The sequence below is a fragment of the Mixophyes fleayi genome, chromosome 8 (genome assembly GCF_038048845.1).
Source record: "Mixophyes fleayi isolate aMixFle1 chromosome 8, aMixFle1.hap1, whole genome shotgun sequence".
Classification (NCBI taxonomy): Eukaryota; Metazoa; Chordata; class Amphibia; order Anura; family Limnodynastidae; genus Mixophyes; species Mixophyes fleayi.
Genome location: NC_134409.1, coordinates 97,192,491 through 97,209,114, shown reverse-complemented (window position 1 = coordinate 97,209,114; position 16,624 = coordinate 97,192,491). Strand labels below are relative to the sequence as shown.

General features: G+C 44.2%; 1 protein-coding gene across 1 annotated transcript; it reads left to right on the top strand.

Moving 5' to 3' along the window:
- The first annotated feature begins 9,360 nt into the window (after positions 1-9,360).
- Positions 9,361-10,131, top strand: LOC142100138 (noggin-like). Its single transcript, XM_075184095.1, has one exon. The coding sequence runs from the start codon at positions 9,424-9,426 to the stop codon at positions 10,069-10,071; it is 648 nt and encodes a 215-aa protein (XP_075040196.1). The 5' UTR covers positions 9,361-9,423; the 3' UTR covers positions 10,072-10,131.
- Positions 10,132-16,624: the final 6,493 nt, after the last annotated feature.

Sequence of the window (16,624 nt, the reverse complement as noted above, 5' to 3'; positions counted from 1 at the left end):
CATTTTGGCTAGTTTTTTTGGGGGCTTTCATCCATGAAATTAAGGTTAATGTGCAGACCTTTTGAAGGTTGGAGAATCGCACATGAGTATATTGGGTTGCCAATTACTGCCATACAGCACCAACCCTGAAGCACCCAAAAAACACATCTTTACTCCGCTCAGATAGTCTTCGATACACTTCACTGTACATTGTATATAAGCAATGCTTGTTGAATAGATAGAGGGTATTATTTGAATAAAAATCCTCTACATGTCTTACATTTAACAATGTTAAAAAATGTCAGCAAAGATGAGTATACCCTTTACAAACATATAAGGGTACAAATTGCTTGATACCAGTAAAAACTGTCCTTATTATGAGAAAAGAACTTATGGACCTAAGGAATTTTTTGGAACAGAGTCCAGCAGCAAAAGATCCTAATCACACAAATGAACTGGTGTTACAAAGTACATTAATTGAGTTCTATGAGTGCCCAAAAGAGACTGTGATATTGAGCTAAAGGTCCACAGAATCGCATTGAAATCATATTGCTTCAGGATAATACACTTAATACTTGCTGTTTAGATCCATCAACTGGATACCCAGCATCTTTAGGATAAATGACCAGGCTGTCAGTGTGTTGGAGGAGGCAGAGAGGCATCACAGGAAGTCACAGTGGAATGCACTACCTTCACAAGCAAATACAGGAAGTCACAGACAGCGCGTGCATTCCACAGTGGAACGCACTACTTCACAAGGTAAAACAGGAAGTCACAGACAACGCGTGCTTTTCACTGTGGAACGCACGCGCTGTCTGTGACTTTCTGTATTATCTTGTGAAGGTAGTCATGGGCAGAGGGGGAGAGGAGGATGGAACAGCCCTGACCCGCACGGTAGTAAGGTGGCTGGGTCCTGGGGAGGAGTCAGCCACCAAGAAGCCAATCAGTGTCGGGGCCGGCCTCTAATAGACTAAGGCCGACCCCATTAACTTTCAGATTGTAATAGCCAGTCCGCAGCGGCCCATCTAGCCATCTGCCCTTCTGGCATTTGCCAGAAGTGCCAGATGGCCAGTCCGCCCCTGGTATATACTTACTCCTAACTATAGTTGTGTCAGTAGTAAGTGCTAAAGTCACACACACTCACAAGTAAAGGGTACAATCCACTTGGCACATATATTGAAAAGAAGTAGTACCTGGCAAGTTATGGGCATTGATTGTCAAGCTGTTGATAGCTTGTGGCTTTTTGCCTTTAAAGCCATTGCCGCTTTAAATTCACCATGCATAGTCGCCGGATATCGGCGATTTGCAAAAATCGCTATTTGATACATTTACCCATTGGTCTATGCTCTACCATGAATTGGAAAGGCTAGAAGGCCAAAAAACCCCGGCTCACCTTGGCATTCACCTCTCTGTTGGTATTTTATCAGGACCACTCTTATGGAGCATCTCTGTGAGTGGAGCAGCAAAATGACTTACAAATCTCCGATTATAACTGACTAACCCTAAGAAGGTTTTCCTAAGTGGCTTTGACCAGTTCTGTATCCAATTGGGGTTTCACCTGCTCCTGTCCCACTCTGTAACCCAAGTACTTAACCTCTCTCCTAGCTACTGCAAATTTTTCTGGATCAGAGGTTATCCCGGCAGACCCTAAAGATCCCAATACGGCCTCTACCTTCGGAAGATAGGACTCCCAGTTCTGGGAATTAATGAAAATATCATCCAGGTATGCTGAAGCATGAGTGGCATGAGGCCACAGGAAATTATCTATGACCTGTTGGAAGGTGTCAGGCGCACCATGTAGGCCAAAGGGAAGGAATTTATACTGAAAAAGGACATCCGGGATTAAAAATGTAGTCTTTTGTTTGGCTGAAAGGGTAAGAGGGATCTTCTAACATTCATTGGTGAGGTCAAGAGTGGTCAAATAATTACTATCCGCTAAGTACTCTATCAACTCATTGACTTGGGGCATTGGGTAGGCATCAAACCATGAGCATTGGGTAGGCATCAAACCATAATTTGCGGAAGTCATTGGAGAATCTTATGGTCCCATTGGTTTTCTGTATCAATACAATTGGACTATTCCACTCACTTTGATCACATCCAACTAGGCAATTTTCTGCATTTCCCACCTTACTGCCAGCCATCTTGCTTCAGGGATACAATATGGCTTTTGTTTGGCTACCACTCCCGAAAGAGTACTTATGTCATGTTCAATTAAGGTTGTACTATTACGTCTCTTAAGAAATTTCTATCGGTCAGTTTTAGCACTGGCCTTCCCAAGACGTGGAGTCTAATGAAACCCCCTGTCTTCAGGTAGAGCCGCCGCAAGGTGGGATGGATTTTGCTGCCGGAGGTCCGCAGGTCGCGGCCCTTAGGTTAGCCCACTGACGCGATAGGTGATAGACAGTTGGTAAGAGACCGAGGGCTAGATTTACTAAGCTGCGGGTTTGAAAAAGTGGGGATGAAGTTCAACCAATCAGATTCTAGCTATCAATTTGTAGAAAGTAATAAATAAATGAAAGCTAGAATCTGATTGGTTGCTATAGGCAACATCCCCACTTTTTCAAACCCGCAGCTTAGTAAATCTAGCCCCAAGTCTAGAGCAGGGAGATCGGACTCTGAAGCGGTAGTGTAGTACAGAGAGGCAAAGCAGGATTTAATTAGCTGAAGTGGTACAGCACGCAAAGAAGAATCGGTGCAACACCGGGTCGGATACACTGAAGAAACATCACACACAGGAGAGTCGCTGGGTCAGATACACTGAAGCACTGACAGCAGGGTGGTCAGTATGGATAGCTGGGTCAGATACACTGAAGCACAGACAGTGGAGTAGTCAGTATGGATAGCCTGGTCGGATACACAGGAGCACAGACAGCAGCGTGGTCAGAATGGATAGCCAGCTTGAATATACAGGAGCACAAAAAGCAGCATTGTTGGTATGGATAGCCAGGTCAGATACACAGGAGCACAGGCTGCAGAATGGATGTCCATAAACAGAGGTTTAACAAGCCAGTAGGTCATACACAGATAAACACCAGAGAGTAGCACAACAGTACAGAGGGATAGCCAGATGCCAAGCGTAACATGCTCTGACACGGCTGCAGTGTCAAAGTGAGCTTAATATAGTCTGCAGATTACATATACCGCCTCCCATCCCTGATCATGTGACTGCCCGAACCAGGAGTTCTGACCTGCACACAGAGGCAGGGGCACAGGAGTGTGGAGCAGGAATGTGGGACAGGTAAGTTTCTAACAGGTATATGCTGGCAGGGCCGAAAAAAACTCCCTGTTCTGACATATCATGCCGTAAGCGTGTTGCCTTTGCTGAAGAGACATGGAGGCATTCTCATCATAGTGTGGTTTCAGGAGGTTTACGTGCTACAGCTGTTCCTCCCTTCTCCTACCCAACTGCCGGTTGTTGTAGTCTTCCTACTGTATCTATGACCTCATACGGACCTTGCCAATGCGAATACAGTTTACTCTCTTGAGCTGGCACCAATACCAGGACTTTGTCTCCCGGCTGTAAAAACCTGAACTACTACAGACTTATCAAAGTTCCTCTTTTGTTCGTTCTTGGGCACTTTGAACATTGTTGTTGGACTAAGGGACCTATTGTTGCCAACCTTCTATACAACTGTGATACAAATTAACAGGTCTTTAGGACCCTGTTCCTCCCAACCTTCTTTAAGGATATCTAAAATACCTCTCGGTTGCCTCACATACAGGAGTTCAAAAGGACTAAAGCCTGTTGATACTTGAGGCACCTATCATAGTGCAAACATTAAGCATGGTATGAGAAGGTCCCGGTCTTTCTTCTTCTTCTTCGCTACAGCTTTCATGATCAAGTGCTTTAATGTCCTATTAAAGCACTCCACCAGGCCATCAGTTTGTGGCTTTTACTTTTAGAAGCTGACATGAATGGGGTGCCCTGGTCTATCAGAATCTCCTTCAGGATTCCCAGAAGAATATACAATAGAAGTAGCACGTTAGAAATGGTACTGGATTTTATATTAGTGGAATGGCCTCTGGATATTGGGTGGCATATAGATTATTACTAGGACATATTGGTGACCGCGAGCAGACTTTTTCAAAGGACCCACCAAATCCATTGTTATACGTTTAAAAGGGACTTGAATTACCGGAATAGAACAAGGGGTGCCCTATAATCAGGTTTAGGACAAGTCCTTTGACATACAGGACAAGAACAACAATACTTACTTGCTGCCCTATATACGCCTGGCCAATAAAACTTCAATAAGATTCTCGGGTCTTATCCATCCCCAAACGTCCCCCACAAACATGTGTATGAGCTGCCTTTAAGACAAAACATGTATTTGCGGTACCAACAATTTTTCCCTGCACATTACCAACTCTATACAGCAAATTGTTTTAATGATATAGTGAGGTACACCTTCAGCTGACCTAGCGGCCTTTTCTACACCATTACACTTAATCACATTTTCCAAAACATTTTAAAGAGTGACATCATTAGCTAGTCAAGTGCAAATTCTCTTAGGGGAAACATATTGGGTATGACCAACCAGTCAGGATCCTCGTCTGGAGGCAGTTAGACCGTAGCTACAACATCCCCCCACCACCAGCGACACAGATGGATTGTTCTTTCGTCAGTCCGGCTGATCACGACTCCTACAATTATGGGAAAGTGTTTCCACGGACCCCTGTCCAGCATCTAAAAATGGCAACTCCACAATTTCAAGGAGCCTACCCCCTGTATCCTCAAACATGTCTGTCAAGATCGGATTTTCGGCCGTTGAGTTAATTGCTGATATATCTGGCCGGACTTGCTGTTGGAGGACTTCTTTAAACAATAGAAAGTCTCTGTCCAAAATGAGTCAGTAACGGAGCTTTGGAGCAATGGCGGATACCACAGTAACCTGCTAAAGTGTCCTCATATGCTTCAATGGTAACGTGGATACACAGAACTTTCACTCTGGGCAACCTGGTGGTTATGGACTCTGGCATAACAGAGCTAGAGACTAAAGTGTGTCCACCAAAGCTAAAACTTAATTTTTGATTTACAAGAACAGTCACTTGAAACAGAAAGGGACTACCCGCTGTAGGACTCAGGATGCAGGAGGTAAAACCACGAAGAAAAAGTAAGTGAACGAAGTGGTTTTATTAGAAACATAGGTTAGGGATGCAATAACTAGTAAGGCAGTAATATAACCACGGATCTTAACAGCGAAATAGGCAATACTGTGAAGCACTGGTGAGATGCAGTAGTCAGCGGGTTGCAGGGTGGATACCTCTGGGGTGGCAAGATGAGTAGCCTGCGGATTGCAGGGTTGGATACCTTTGGAAAGGTGGCGAGATGAGTAGCCTGCAGATTGCAGTGTTGGATACCTTTGGAAAGGTGGCGAGATGAGTAGCCTGCAGATTGCAGTGTTGGATGCCTCCGGAAAGGTGGTGAGATGAATAGCCTGCGGGTTGCAGGGTTGGATACCTCTGGAAAGGTGCTGAACTGTGTCTGCAGCAATGGAATGAACAGCTAAAACCACAAAATCAGGTACACAGGTAAGAATAAGCAGGAACAGGGGACTGAGGTGATAGCTTCCTATCAGGAAAAGAGACCTGTTGATCTGGCCCAGACTGCAGGGCGAGGCTATCTTTTAAGGAGTAGCGGCAGGTGAAAATCTTCCTGAGAAAACGAGCTTAACTCAGCAGGAAGGGAAACAGTTCAAGCATCACAGTGGCCCTTTGGTGACATGGTGGTACTGCAAGCTATATGTATGGAAAAAGTCCAACATTGTTCCTGGCAGACAGAAACTACAGGAGGCAGATCGTGACAGCATAATATGAACTGGGGGCATTACTGTGGCGTAATTTGAAATGGGGGCACTACTGTGTGGCATAACATGACTCATTACCATTATTATCTTGATATTAGTAGCATAAAATAAGAAATATTTTAACACACATGCACACCTGGATTTCACTAGATCATACTTGCAAACTCTCCCGGAATGTCCGGGAGACTCCCGCATTTTGCGAGAGTCTCCCGGGAGAGTGTGGCAATATCCCGGATCTGCCCACTTCACTAGGAAGTGCCCACTTCCTAGTGAAGTGGGCAGAATTAGCTCCCAAACGCTGCGATTCCTGGTGAATCGCGTTGTTTGGCCCCGCCCCCCGCTGTCAAATGACGCGTTTGCGTCATTACGTCATGGAGGCGGGTCCAAAAATGATGCACATTTTGGAGCCCCGCCCCCATCAAGCCCACCTCTCCCGGAAACCAACTTTGTCAAGTTGGTAAGTATGCACTAGATAACTGCCTCTTGATATTGATATAAATAATTTATCATTATGCAGCTTTTATAATATGTGTTGTTTATTACTTTGCTATTGTCTGTGTAATGTCTTAAGAATTTGTACTCTTATTGCCTACATTTAAATTTAATTCCTATTGTAATTCAATGTAAGTGTTGACATGTAACTTTCATTGTTGGTACTTTATATTTTTTTTATTTTTTGTCAGGTATTATTTAATATGTTTTCATTAATATTTTAAATCTTTCTTATAACATAATCTAGTTTTGTGTACCTCTTTTTTGTTCTTATTTGAGTTTTAAATGCATGAAATATAAAACTACGTTTCGGTATATATCTTTTTGTATACTTAAAACAGACATTAGGGCTGAGACCATCGTTACTTTATTTGAATCCCACCACTGGATGCAACAGTGTACTATCACATAGCCAAAATACTAAAAGAGCGTGGGATAAAGCACAGCCAGCAACATGTGGTAAATAAATTAAAGTCACTTTGAACAATATTTCAAAGTGCATGACCACAACCGGAGAAAGAGTGGTGCTGCCGGTATGGAATGGCCATTTTATGACCAATGTAACGTGGTGTTCGGCAACTCTGCCCTGGCAAATCCCATAGCACTGTCATCATCAAGCTGCCGTGATGTTATCAATAGTCCTGAATCAGACTGGACTGTCTTAACGGATTTCACAATTTAGGGTTGTTGCTTGGGTGGATGCAGGTATGATCGAGATCATGATCTAAATTTCCCAAGTTGGGAATAGTGGGAGGAAGGAACTGGTGTCTGATGAGAAGTGCTACATGCATGACCCACCCAAACACTGCAATAGCCTCCTGATAACTATTAATGCATAGTATAAAGAAGGATATTACACTTGACCCATACTCCTTTTGTCTTTGAGGAGATGTCTTGGTCTGTTCATCCATTTCAGCCAAGATGTGTGTTGTATACTAACTCAACCTTATATGCTTAATTATTTCTTTATAATGCCAGACCAGGGAAACATGAGTATCAGTAAAGGACTTTCAAGAAAGTGCAAATTTCACCCCCACAATAACTTTCTATTTGCGTGTGTGCTCATTTATCTGCCTTGTGCATACCCACAATCTGGTTTGTGGTACCGCTCCTGTAAAATCAGTCTATACTTACTTTTGTGGGAATGCGGGTCAGGCTGGAAATGCACAATGTCATTTCAAAGTCCAGTCTGCTAACGATAGGACCACCTCCTTACATTAAATTAAACTTTTCGATTATTCTCTTGAAATAGCCCTCATTCCAGACTCGGTTATGTCTCAACTCAATCATAAGAGTAAGGTGACATTGCCACTGTATTTATTTCTGCCACATTTTAATATTTTGATCACTTGTATCTGTGTGCATATAAATGCTCTTTGTGGTGTGACACCAAAGGGTGAGGTCTGCTTATTAAGACCAGAAGATAGATGGGCTAAACTTGTTGCTTTTGGCAAAGCACTTCTCATAACAGTAGAACTAATGCTTGGCATTACCAAACATCAACATGTAGTAAAGCTTATCTCACACCTGCCATACAAAACACATTTGTTTTCCAGCCAATTCATTTTATCAATATTATGTTGCAGAGCAAAATCTAGGAAGGTAGTCTTCCTTAAAGGAATATAGCTCCTATAAATGTAAACAACATATTGAAGAATGTTTGTAAGTAATCAAACATTCCAAGGTATTTCCTAAACAATATTTTCTCTATAGCTTTGTTTAGATGTATAACTTTCTTATGATGTCCCTCCTACTAATCTTCCAACTGTCCAACATTTTAATCTAAATTTTCCTGTCCCTTTCTTCCAAAATCTATTTTTTTTTAAAGTTGAGCTGAATAATATACAGGAAATACCTGAATTGCTTTAATTCAAACAGATGTTTATGGGGTTCTTTTTCACCCCAGGTTGGTATTTTGCGTATCTTTTTTCTTGATAACTCAGAGCTAGGGATGGCTAAACTTTTTTAAGGAAGAGGGGAGGTATTTAGCATAGTCAAGCCCCTCCATCACTCTGTTTGGTTGGCCTCACCCCTCCTGCGCTTTGATCGGACCTCTCGGCCGCAATTCAAAGGTATGTAGAGTGCTGCTGGGGCAGGGAGGGGACAGAGGCGATTGGGTGGTTTATTGCACAGGAATGAAACCAGTTATATCACAGCATCTTAACTGATATGTCCTAAACAAGTGAATTAAGACTTGAAGCATGAAGGTGAAACACAGTTATCAACAGCCTATGTATAAAAATGTTGTATTTTGAATTTATGCTAAATAGTAAACTTGGCTGGAGCTCCATACATAGGTCTGCTCACTAATGCAATAAATTTGGAATTGCTTAAAATGTCCATGTGGACATGGTCTCATAGGAAAGCACTGCAGAAATGTTAGAGCTTTAAAAGTATCAGATGATCAGAATTATACCATAAGTTGCTACTCAAAGTAAACTGTAATGTCAAAGGTCAGTTGTAATTGCTGGCTGCTTTATATTTGTACTGTCTTGACAATAATAGAAAAATCACACTAAGAAACCAGATTGTGGTATGAAATAGGTTGTGTCCAGTAATCCTACAGGAGGTTGTTAAAATTGTTCTAGCTATTCAAGCTGAAGAGCAATTATTGACTTTTGACAGATGGGTTAATATAGTCTCAAAGCCATCCAGTGTATTATTATTTATATAATTTACACATATGCCATTTTGATGCATTCCAAATCCACTTTTGACATAGCAGTTATAAAGGGTGAGAGGGGAGACAGACAAGAAGTGGGAGTAATTATAAACTATGACAAGAACTAAAAGATTAATGCAGACGGGAGTGCCAGTGTCAGACGGCAGCAGACAAGAGAACAGATAGGACAGAAGAAGTGAGAAGAGGAGGAAGTGAAGGTGATACTGGAAAAAATAGGCTGAAATAAAAGAGAAAGAAAATTAGATTTTAATAAGGAGACCTGCAGAGGAAGCTCAGAAGGACAGGGGAAAAAAAACACTTTAAAGTACTCAGTAAGGATACCATACTTTATTTAACTGGAAAAAGTATTTTGAAATGGGATCTTTGCAAAAGTACATTTTTTTCATCTGGTTAATACATTTTGGGTTCCTGTGGTCTCCAGCTTTCTTCGATCATGCAGTTGACCCCAGATATTTGGACATGAACCAAGCAGACTTGGATGTAAGCGCTCTACAACGCAGACTCTCCTCAGGCACCCGTCCTTACAGCCTCTCCTTGTCACCATTGGATTACCACTATTCTCCAAAACCTAAGCATCTCAGAGTCCCACGTCTTCTGCGCCTTCTGGGTTCTTCCTTTGACCCATTCTGGATGTCTGTGGAGAAACCTGTAGACAATGACACCACCAGCCAGGGGTCTCCATTTAGCAAGGATCTGTTTGATGGTGCCAGTCGCTACCGTAAGAAGCTTTCTCAGGAGGCTCAACACATTGACTTTGATTCCCTGAAATTGCCAGCAGACCTTTCATCCAACGACAGCCATATCTTGCTGAATGAACTCCGCCAGTGGCTTGTACAAAGAGCTAGCTGCAAGCTTATTTCTACTTGGGTCGACCTTGGTCCTGTTTTCTGGCCACGATGGGTGCGGCACACAAACTGCGATGAAAGTAACAATGCATGCTCGTGGCCACCTGGAATGTCATGCCGTCAGGCACAGCTCACTCAGATTAAATTACTGGCCTGGCACTGCTGGATGCAGGATCCTAGCAAAGGCTGGGCATCACAGAATTGCATGTGGAGGCAGGTACCTTACCCAGTGGTGGCTGCCTGCAAGTGTACCTGTCGGTAAAGACATATTCCTTTCCCAGCTGGGATAACCTGTACCAGCAATAATCTTCTGTTGGCAATATTTAGGGACGTGTACTGCAACTATCTGCCTAACAACTGTAAAATAAAGCCTTAGCAAGTTGTTGTTTTTTCTTACTGGAGTCACTGATCTTAGACCCAATACATTAACTACTAAATAATCCAGTGTGCGTTACATGTTTGATACATTCTTTTTTAATAACTCCCTGGCAGTGAAAGGGTTAAGTGTGGACACTTAACCCTGAAGGTGCCTCAATGTAGGGAGTTTGTATGTATGTTTGGGGGTTAACTTGTCATATAAAGAATATTTCTGAGTGTACACAACAAGCCTGAGACAGCACGTCTGGGATAAGAGTGAAGGTCGCAGGGTAACCCAAACACAGCTGAGAGTAATCCAACCAGTACGTGCTGAACACAAGTACACAAACTTACACTATTCTGTGAAAGGAGCTCAATTAAATATACAGATATAGATTATAAAGGTTAAACTGTAACTAAGGCTTCCATCATAACGCGCCTATTTTTAAATGCTAATAAGTGGATTGGTATAACTGATCTGCATTATCATGTCTGTGCATATTACAGCAATTATTTTCCTGCCATCTAACCAATTTGTGAATACATGTTTTATATTTAAGACCAGCATGTACAGGAGAGTTTAGCTACACTTAAGTCCTTTGTTTGGCCCTATAGCAAATAAAACTATCCTTTAGTTTATTTAGTCTGCGAGTGCAGTTATACTTTGTTGTACATCCAGGCTGTGATTTCAAGAAGGTTATCCTGCTTACAAGTAGAGACAATATTTATTAAATCAGTTTACACTGCACTACAATCTTGACTTTGATTAATAAAATAATTCAGAAAAGACATATAGGGGTAGATTAAAAAAAAACAAAACAACGTGGTCCTCATTACCATTACTACAGTAAATTCTCCATATTTTTGCACGAGCAAAAATCAGCAGAGAAATCACCATAGTAATGGTAATAATGCACAGCTATTACCATAGTAATGCTAATAGGTCACGGGCCATGTTATTCTAAAGAACAACACGGCTCCCTAATGTAGTTCTGTGCACAATTATAATTGTACAGGTTTGACATTTGTCAATATGTGCACATTTGCAATACAGTAAAAGCACTAAATTATGCAGTTGTAATTATGCATAGACATGGTTGGAGGGAAAGCCATAGATAAAATAACATTTTGCCTTTATGTTTAATTTAATCATACAGCACCCCCAATTTGAATTAAGACTTGTGTATATAGCATCCCAGAGTTCTTATAGACTAAGGTTATTCATGTCTGTACCTGTCTGGGGAAGGATGGCTACTTTTGGCCTGGAGGGTAGATACAAGCAAGTGGTTCAGGCTTTTCTACAAATGTGCCATAAAGGAAAAATGTGCATGACAAAACCATATAGGGCTTGGTTTGTCTAATGTGGATGTGGTATTGTATAGCAATTGAAATATGAAGACTTGTTATGTTAAAGAACTACAATCAAACAACACCTACCAGCCCCATGTGACTACTATTCAGAACAAAGCACATTCTAGTAACCGATAGAAAATATAATATTTTATTTATAATATATCTATATATGATAGAGAAGCAATGCTAGTGTCCATCAGTCAACACACAATGCATACTAGTGCAGCGATTGGCAACCTGACGCACTTCAGGACCCGCAAGGAAAGTCCTCTAACCTTCAAATGGGCCATCCATCACCCTTACTCTCAGTAACAAATAAGAATATATTTACTCAAAGAAAGAGACACCTATCTGTAGCTTACATTAAAATTCCCGCTGATGTGTTATTAAAAGAGTGTTAAAAGCTATAAACAAACAAATCTGACAGAGCAGTAAAGAGGTTGGGCCCACAAGGGAAGGCTTGGAAGGGCTGCCTGTTGCCCATCACTGTGCCAGTGACTACTCTTTAATGCTGATGTTAGGAACCCCTCCAGCCGGCACAACACAACCCGGAGTCTACTCTGCCAGTCAGGTGTTCACTGGAGCCCCTGATGGTGGGGACAGACTGGGCTGCAGACTGACAGAGGGTCGTGAAGTGTGTACCGGCTGGGGAGAACCCAGGCAAGAAGAGTCAGGTCCACGCAGAGGTCAAAGGCCGGCAGCAGGTAACAGTAATGATGAACAAGCTGAGGTCAGAGGTCACAGGCAAAGTAGCAGAACGGGTAAACAAGCCAAGGATCAGGGTCACAGGAAACACAAGCGAAGTCCAATACGAAGCCAAGGGTCATACACGGGAAGTCAAACGTAGATACAGGATACAGGAACTGGAACAAGCAGGTCAGCAGACTGGAGCACAGAAGCTATAACCGGCAATGAGGCAGCAGACCTCATTGCCTTAAATACCCAGCTGAACCAATCACAGGTAAAACACACTCCTGCAGGTTAATAGAGCAGTCACTAATAGAGCCAATCAGGGCTTGCCCCTGGCCTGCACAGTTGCAGGCTAATGCCTGTAATTGCCTCCTATAATCTGCCTATATTAATTAGCCCACAGGCTGTAGAACGCTGCGCCCGGCTTCCTCCTATTGCCAGGACGCAGCTCTGAAGCGTCTGCTGGTTGCCCCGGCAATGGCCGGGTTATGGCCGGAAATGACGTCCCGGTCGCCATGGCGACGGCTGGGACGCGGGTGAGTGAGTCGCGGCGGCTGGGCACCGCCGCGGCTCGTAACAGTACCCCCCCCTTGAGGAGGGGTCGAGGGACCCCGACATCCTGGTTTTCTAGGGAATTTTTTGAAGAACTCCTTCAGTTTCTTTGGGGCATGGAGTTGTCTCCGCGGGACCCAAGATCGCTCTTCTAATCCGCGATTCCTCCATTGTATAAGGAAATGCACCTGTCCTTGAACATTTTTAGAATCAAGGACCTTTTGAATCACAAATTTTTTTGGCCCACTGGAACCTCTCCCAGGCACACTTGAAGACTGGGCTTGACCAGGATAAAGCACTGGCTTCAATAGGGAACAATGAGAGGTGTTTGGAATTCTTAACGAGCCTGGAATTTTTAACCTAAATGCGACGGAGTTCACCTGCTTGATGATAAGAAACGGCCCGATGAACTTAGGGCCCAATTTCTTGCAAGGTTGTCTGAGCCTGATATTTTTTGTAGACAGCCAGACTTTCTGGCCAACCTTATGGGAGCAGGGGGTACGGTGTCGGTCCGAATTTTTTTTTGCAACAAGTGAGGCTTGTTTTAAAGATGAATGTACTTTCTTCCAGACAACTCTGAGATCCCTGGCAGTGGAACGGATCTCCTGAATACCAACGGACTGGAGTGAATACAAAGAGTTAGATCTGGGGTGGAAACCATAATTGCAAAAGAACGGAGAGGTTTTCGTGGATGAGTGACAGGAGTTGTTACAGGCAAATTCTGCCCAGGGCAACAAGGAGGACCAGTTGTCATGGAACTCCGATATGTAGCATCGCAAGAACTTCTCCAAGGACTGGTTAACCCTTTCAGTCTGCCCATTTGACTGAGGGTGGTATGCAGATGATAAACTGACCTTGATTCCCAGGAGGGTACAGAATGATCTCCAGAACTGCGCTATGAACTGGGAACCCCGATCGGAGACGATGTCTGTAGGGAGTCCATGGAGGCGGAAAATGTGTTGAATGAACAAGATTGCCAAATCTCGAGCAGTAGGAAGCCTAGTGAGTGGAATGAAATGCGCCATCTTGCTGAACCGGTCTACCACGACCCAAATGGTATTGTGTCCCGCAGAGGGTGGCAGATCGACTATAAAGTCCATGGACAGATGTGTCCAAGGTTTACCAGGGGCGGCCAATGGAACTAACTGACCTACCGGGCGAGTCCTGGGAACTTTGTTCCTGGCACAAACTTCACAGGACCGGACGTGACTCTTGACGTCAGCAGACAGAGACGGCCACCATACAGTACGGGAAAGGATTTCCAGTGTTTTGTAGACTCCAGGATGCCCAGCAGTCCGACTGTTGTGTGCCTCAGCAAGGACTGTCTTCCTTAGATGAACTGGGACAAACAAACATCCTGCCGGAGTGTTATCAGGAGCCAACCTCTGGAACCTTTGTAAGGTACAGCTCAAATCTTGAGTTAATCCGGCATGAATCATAGACACAGGAACAATAGGCTCTGGGCAGGTGACCGGAGCATGATGTGCCAGGAAACTTCTAGACAGGGCGTCCGCTTGAATATTTTTGGAACCAGGACGATAGGTGATAATAAAGTTGAACCGAGTGAAGAACAGCGACCACCGAGCCTGTCGGGGGTTCAGACGTTTGGCTGACTGTATATACTGTAAGTTTTTATGATCCGTTATAACGGAGATCTGGTGTGCAGCGCCTTCCAACCAGTGCCGCCATTCCTCAAAGGCCCATTTAATTGCCAGCAATTCTCGGTTTCCCACGTCATAGTTGGTTTCCGCTGATGAGAACTGACGGGAAAAAAAGGCACATGGATGTAAGCGGTGGGTCTGGGGGTCTTTTTGTGACAAGACGGCCCCAGCACCGACGTCAGACGCATCTACCTCAAGAACAAACGGTACCCTAGGATCCGGATGTCTGAGAACCTGAGCAGACACAAAAGCTTTCTTCAGGGTTTTGAATGCATTTATTGCCTGTTGTGACCAAACAGTTGGATCACCTCCTTTGCGGGTCAAGGTGACGATAGGAGCCACGATATCAGCAAAGCCGCCAATAAACCTCCTGTAGTAATTGGCGAATCCCAGGAATCTCTGGACCGCCTTGAGGTTATTCGGTTGTATCCAATCCAGAATTGCTTGGACCTTGGTTGGGTCCATGGAGAAACCTTCTGAGGAGATTAGATAACCGAGGAAGGATACCTTCTGGACCTCGAACTCGCATTTCTCGAGTTTAGCGTAGAGGTGATGTTCCCGTAATTTCTGTAGGATTTGTCTGACATGACCCTGGTGCACAGACAACGATTTTGAATATATGAGGATGTCATCTAAGTAAACAACAACAAAGTGTCCCAGGAACTCACGTAACACCTCATTAATCAAGTCCTGAAATACGGCAGGAGCATTACTAAGGCCAAACGGCATGACCAGGTATTCGTAATGGCCCGAGAGCGTGTTGAAAGCCGTCTTCCACTCATCACCTGCTCTAATACGTATGAGATTATAGGCCCCACGAAGATCAATTTTTGTGAAGATAGTGGCTCCTCTTAATTGATCAAAAAGAACGGAGATGAGGGGAAGGGGGTAGGTGTTCTTAACCGTAATAAGGTTCAGCCCTCGATAATCGATACAAAGACTCAACATGGCCTGCTAGGGTTTGTGCCGGAGACGGTGTGGATCCACTTGCATCCATCCTAATCTTGTCTCCGTGAGTGGGCCGGTTATAATGTTAGGAACCCCTCCAGCCGGCACAACACAACCCGGAGTCTACTCTGCCAGTCAGGTGTTCACTGGAGCCCCTGATGGTGGGGACAGACTGGGCTGCAGACTGACAGAGGGTCGTGAAGTGTGTACCGGCTGGGGAGAACCCAGGCAAGAAGAGTCAGGTCCACGCAGAGGTCAAAGGCCGGCAGCAGGTAACAGTAATGATGAACAAGCTGAGGTCAGAGGTCACAGGCAAAGTAGCAGAACGGGTAAACAAGCCAAGGATCAGGGTCACAGGAAACACAAGCGAAGTCCAATACGAAGCCAAGGGTCATACACGGGAAGTCAAACGTAGATACAGGATACAGGAACTGGAACAAGCAGGTCAGCAGACTGGAGCACAGAAGCTATAACCGGCAATGAGGCAGCAGACCTCATTGCCTTAAATACCCAGCTGAACCAATCACAGGTAAAACACACTCCTGCAGGTTAATAGAGCAGTCACTAATAGAGCCAATCAGGGCTTGCCCCTGGCCTGCACAGTTGCAGGCTAATGCCTGTAATTGCCTCCTATAATCTGCCCATATTAATTAGCCCACAGGCTGTAGAACGCTGCGCCCGGCTTCCTCCTATTGCCAGGACGCAGCTCTGAAGCGTCTGCTGGTTGCCCCGGCAATGGCCGGGTTATGGCCGGAAATGACGTCCCGGTCGCCATGGCGACGGCCGGGACGCGGGTGAGTGAGTCGCGGCGGCTGGGCACCGCCGCGGCTCGTAACAGCTGATCCCCGTTTTGGATGTCACTATAAAATGCAAACTCCTAAAATCTCTGATGGCTTTATAATGCAGTTCAGCGTTAAAATGTAGCCCTTCCCGCTCTGAATCTCTGTTGGTGCAGACTGAAATGTTTACTTAACCCTCCTGAGGTCCCGCGCTGTCTGTCAGTGTGCTGGAGAAGAAGTTTGACAGCTTTCTGCACTCTAAATGGTAAAGCATGGAAATATCCAACAGAGTGCAGAGACCTTCCACCACTCTGACTGAGGAATGGCAGGAGCCAAGTACCAATCTAAGCTAGGAGCAATCTGTATATAGAAAACAGTCTGGGTTTGAAATCTTAAACAGTTGTCATGTCTTCATTTACTTTGATTTGTGGATAGATTGGTTGATTTATATTGGATCCCGAGGAAAACAGACTCA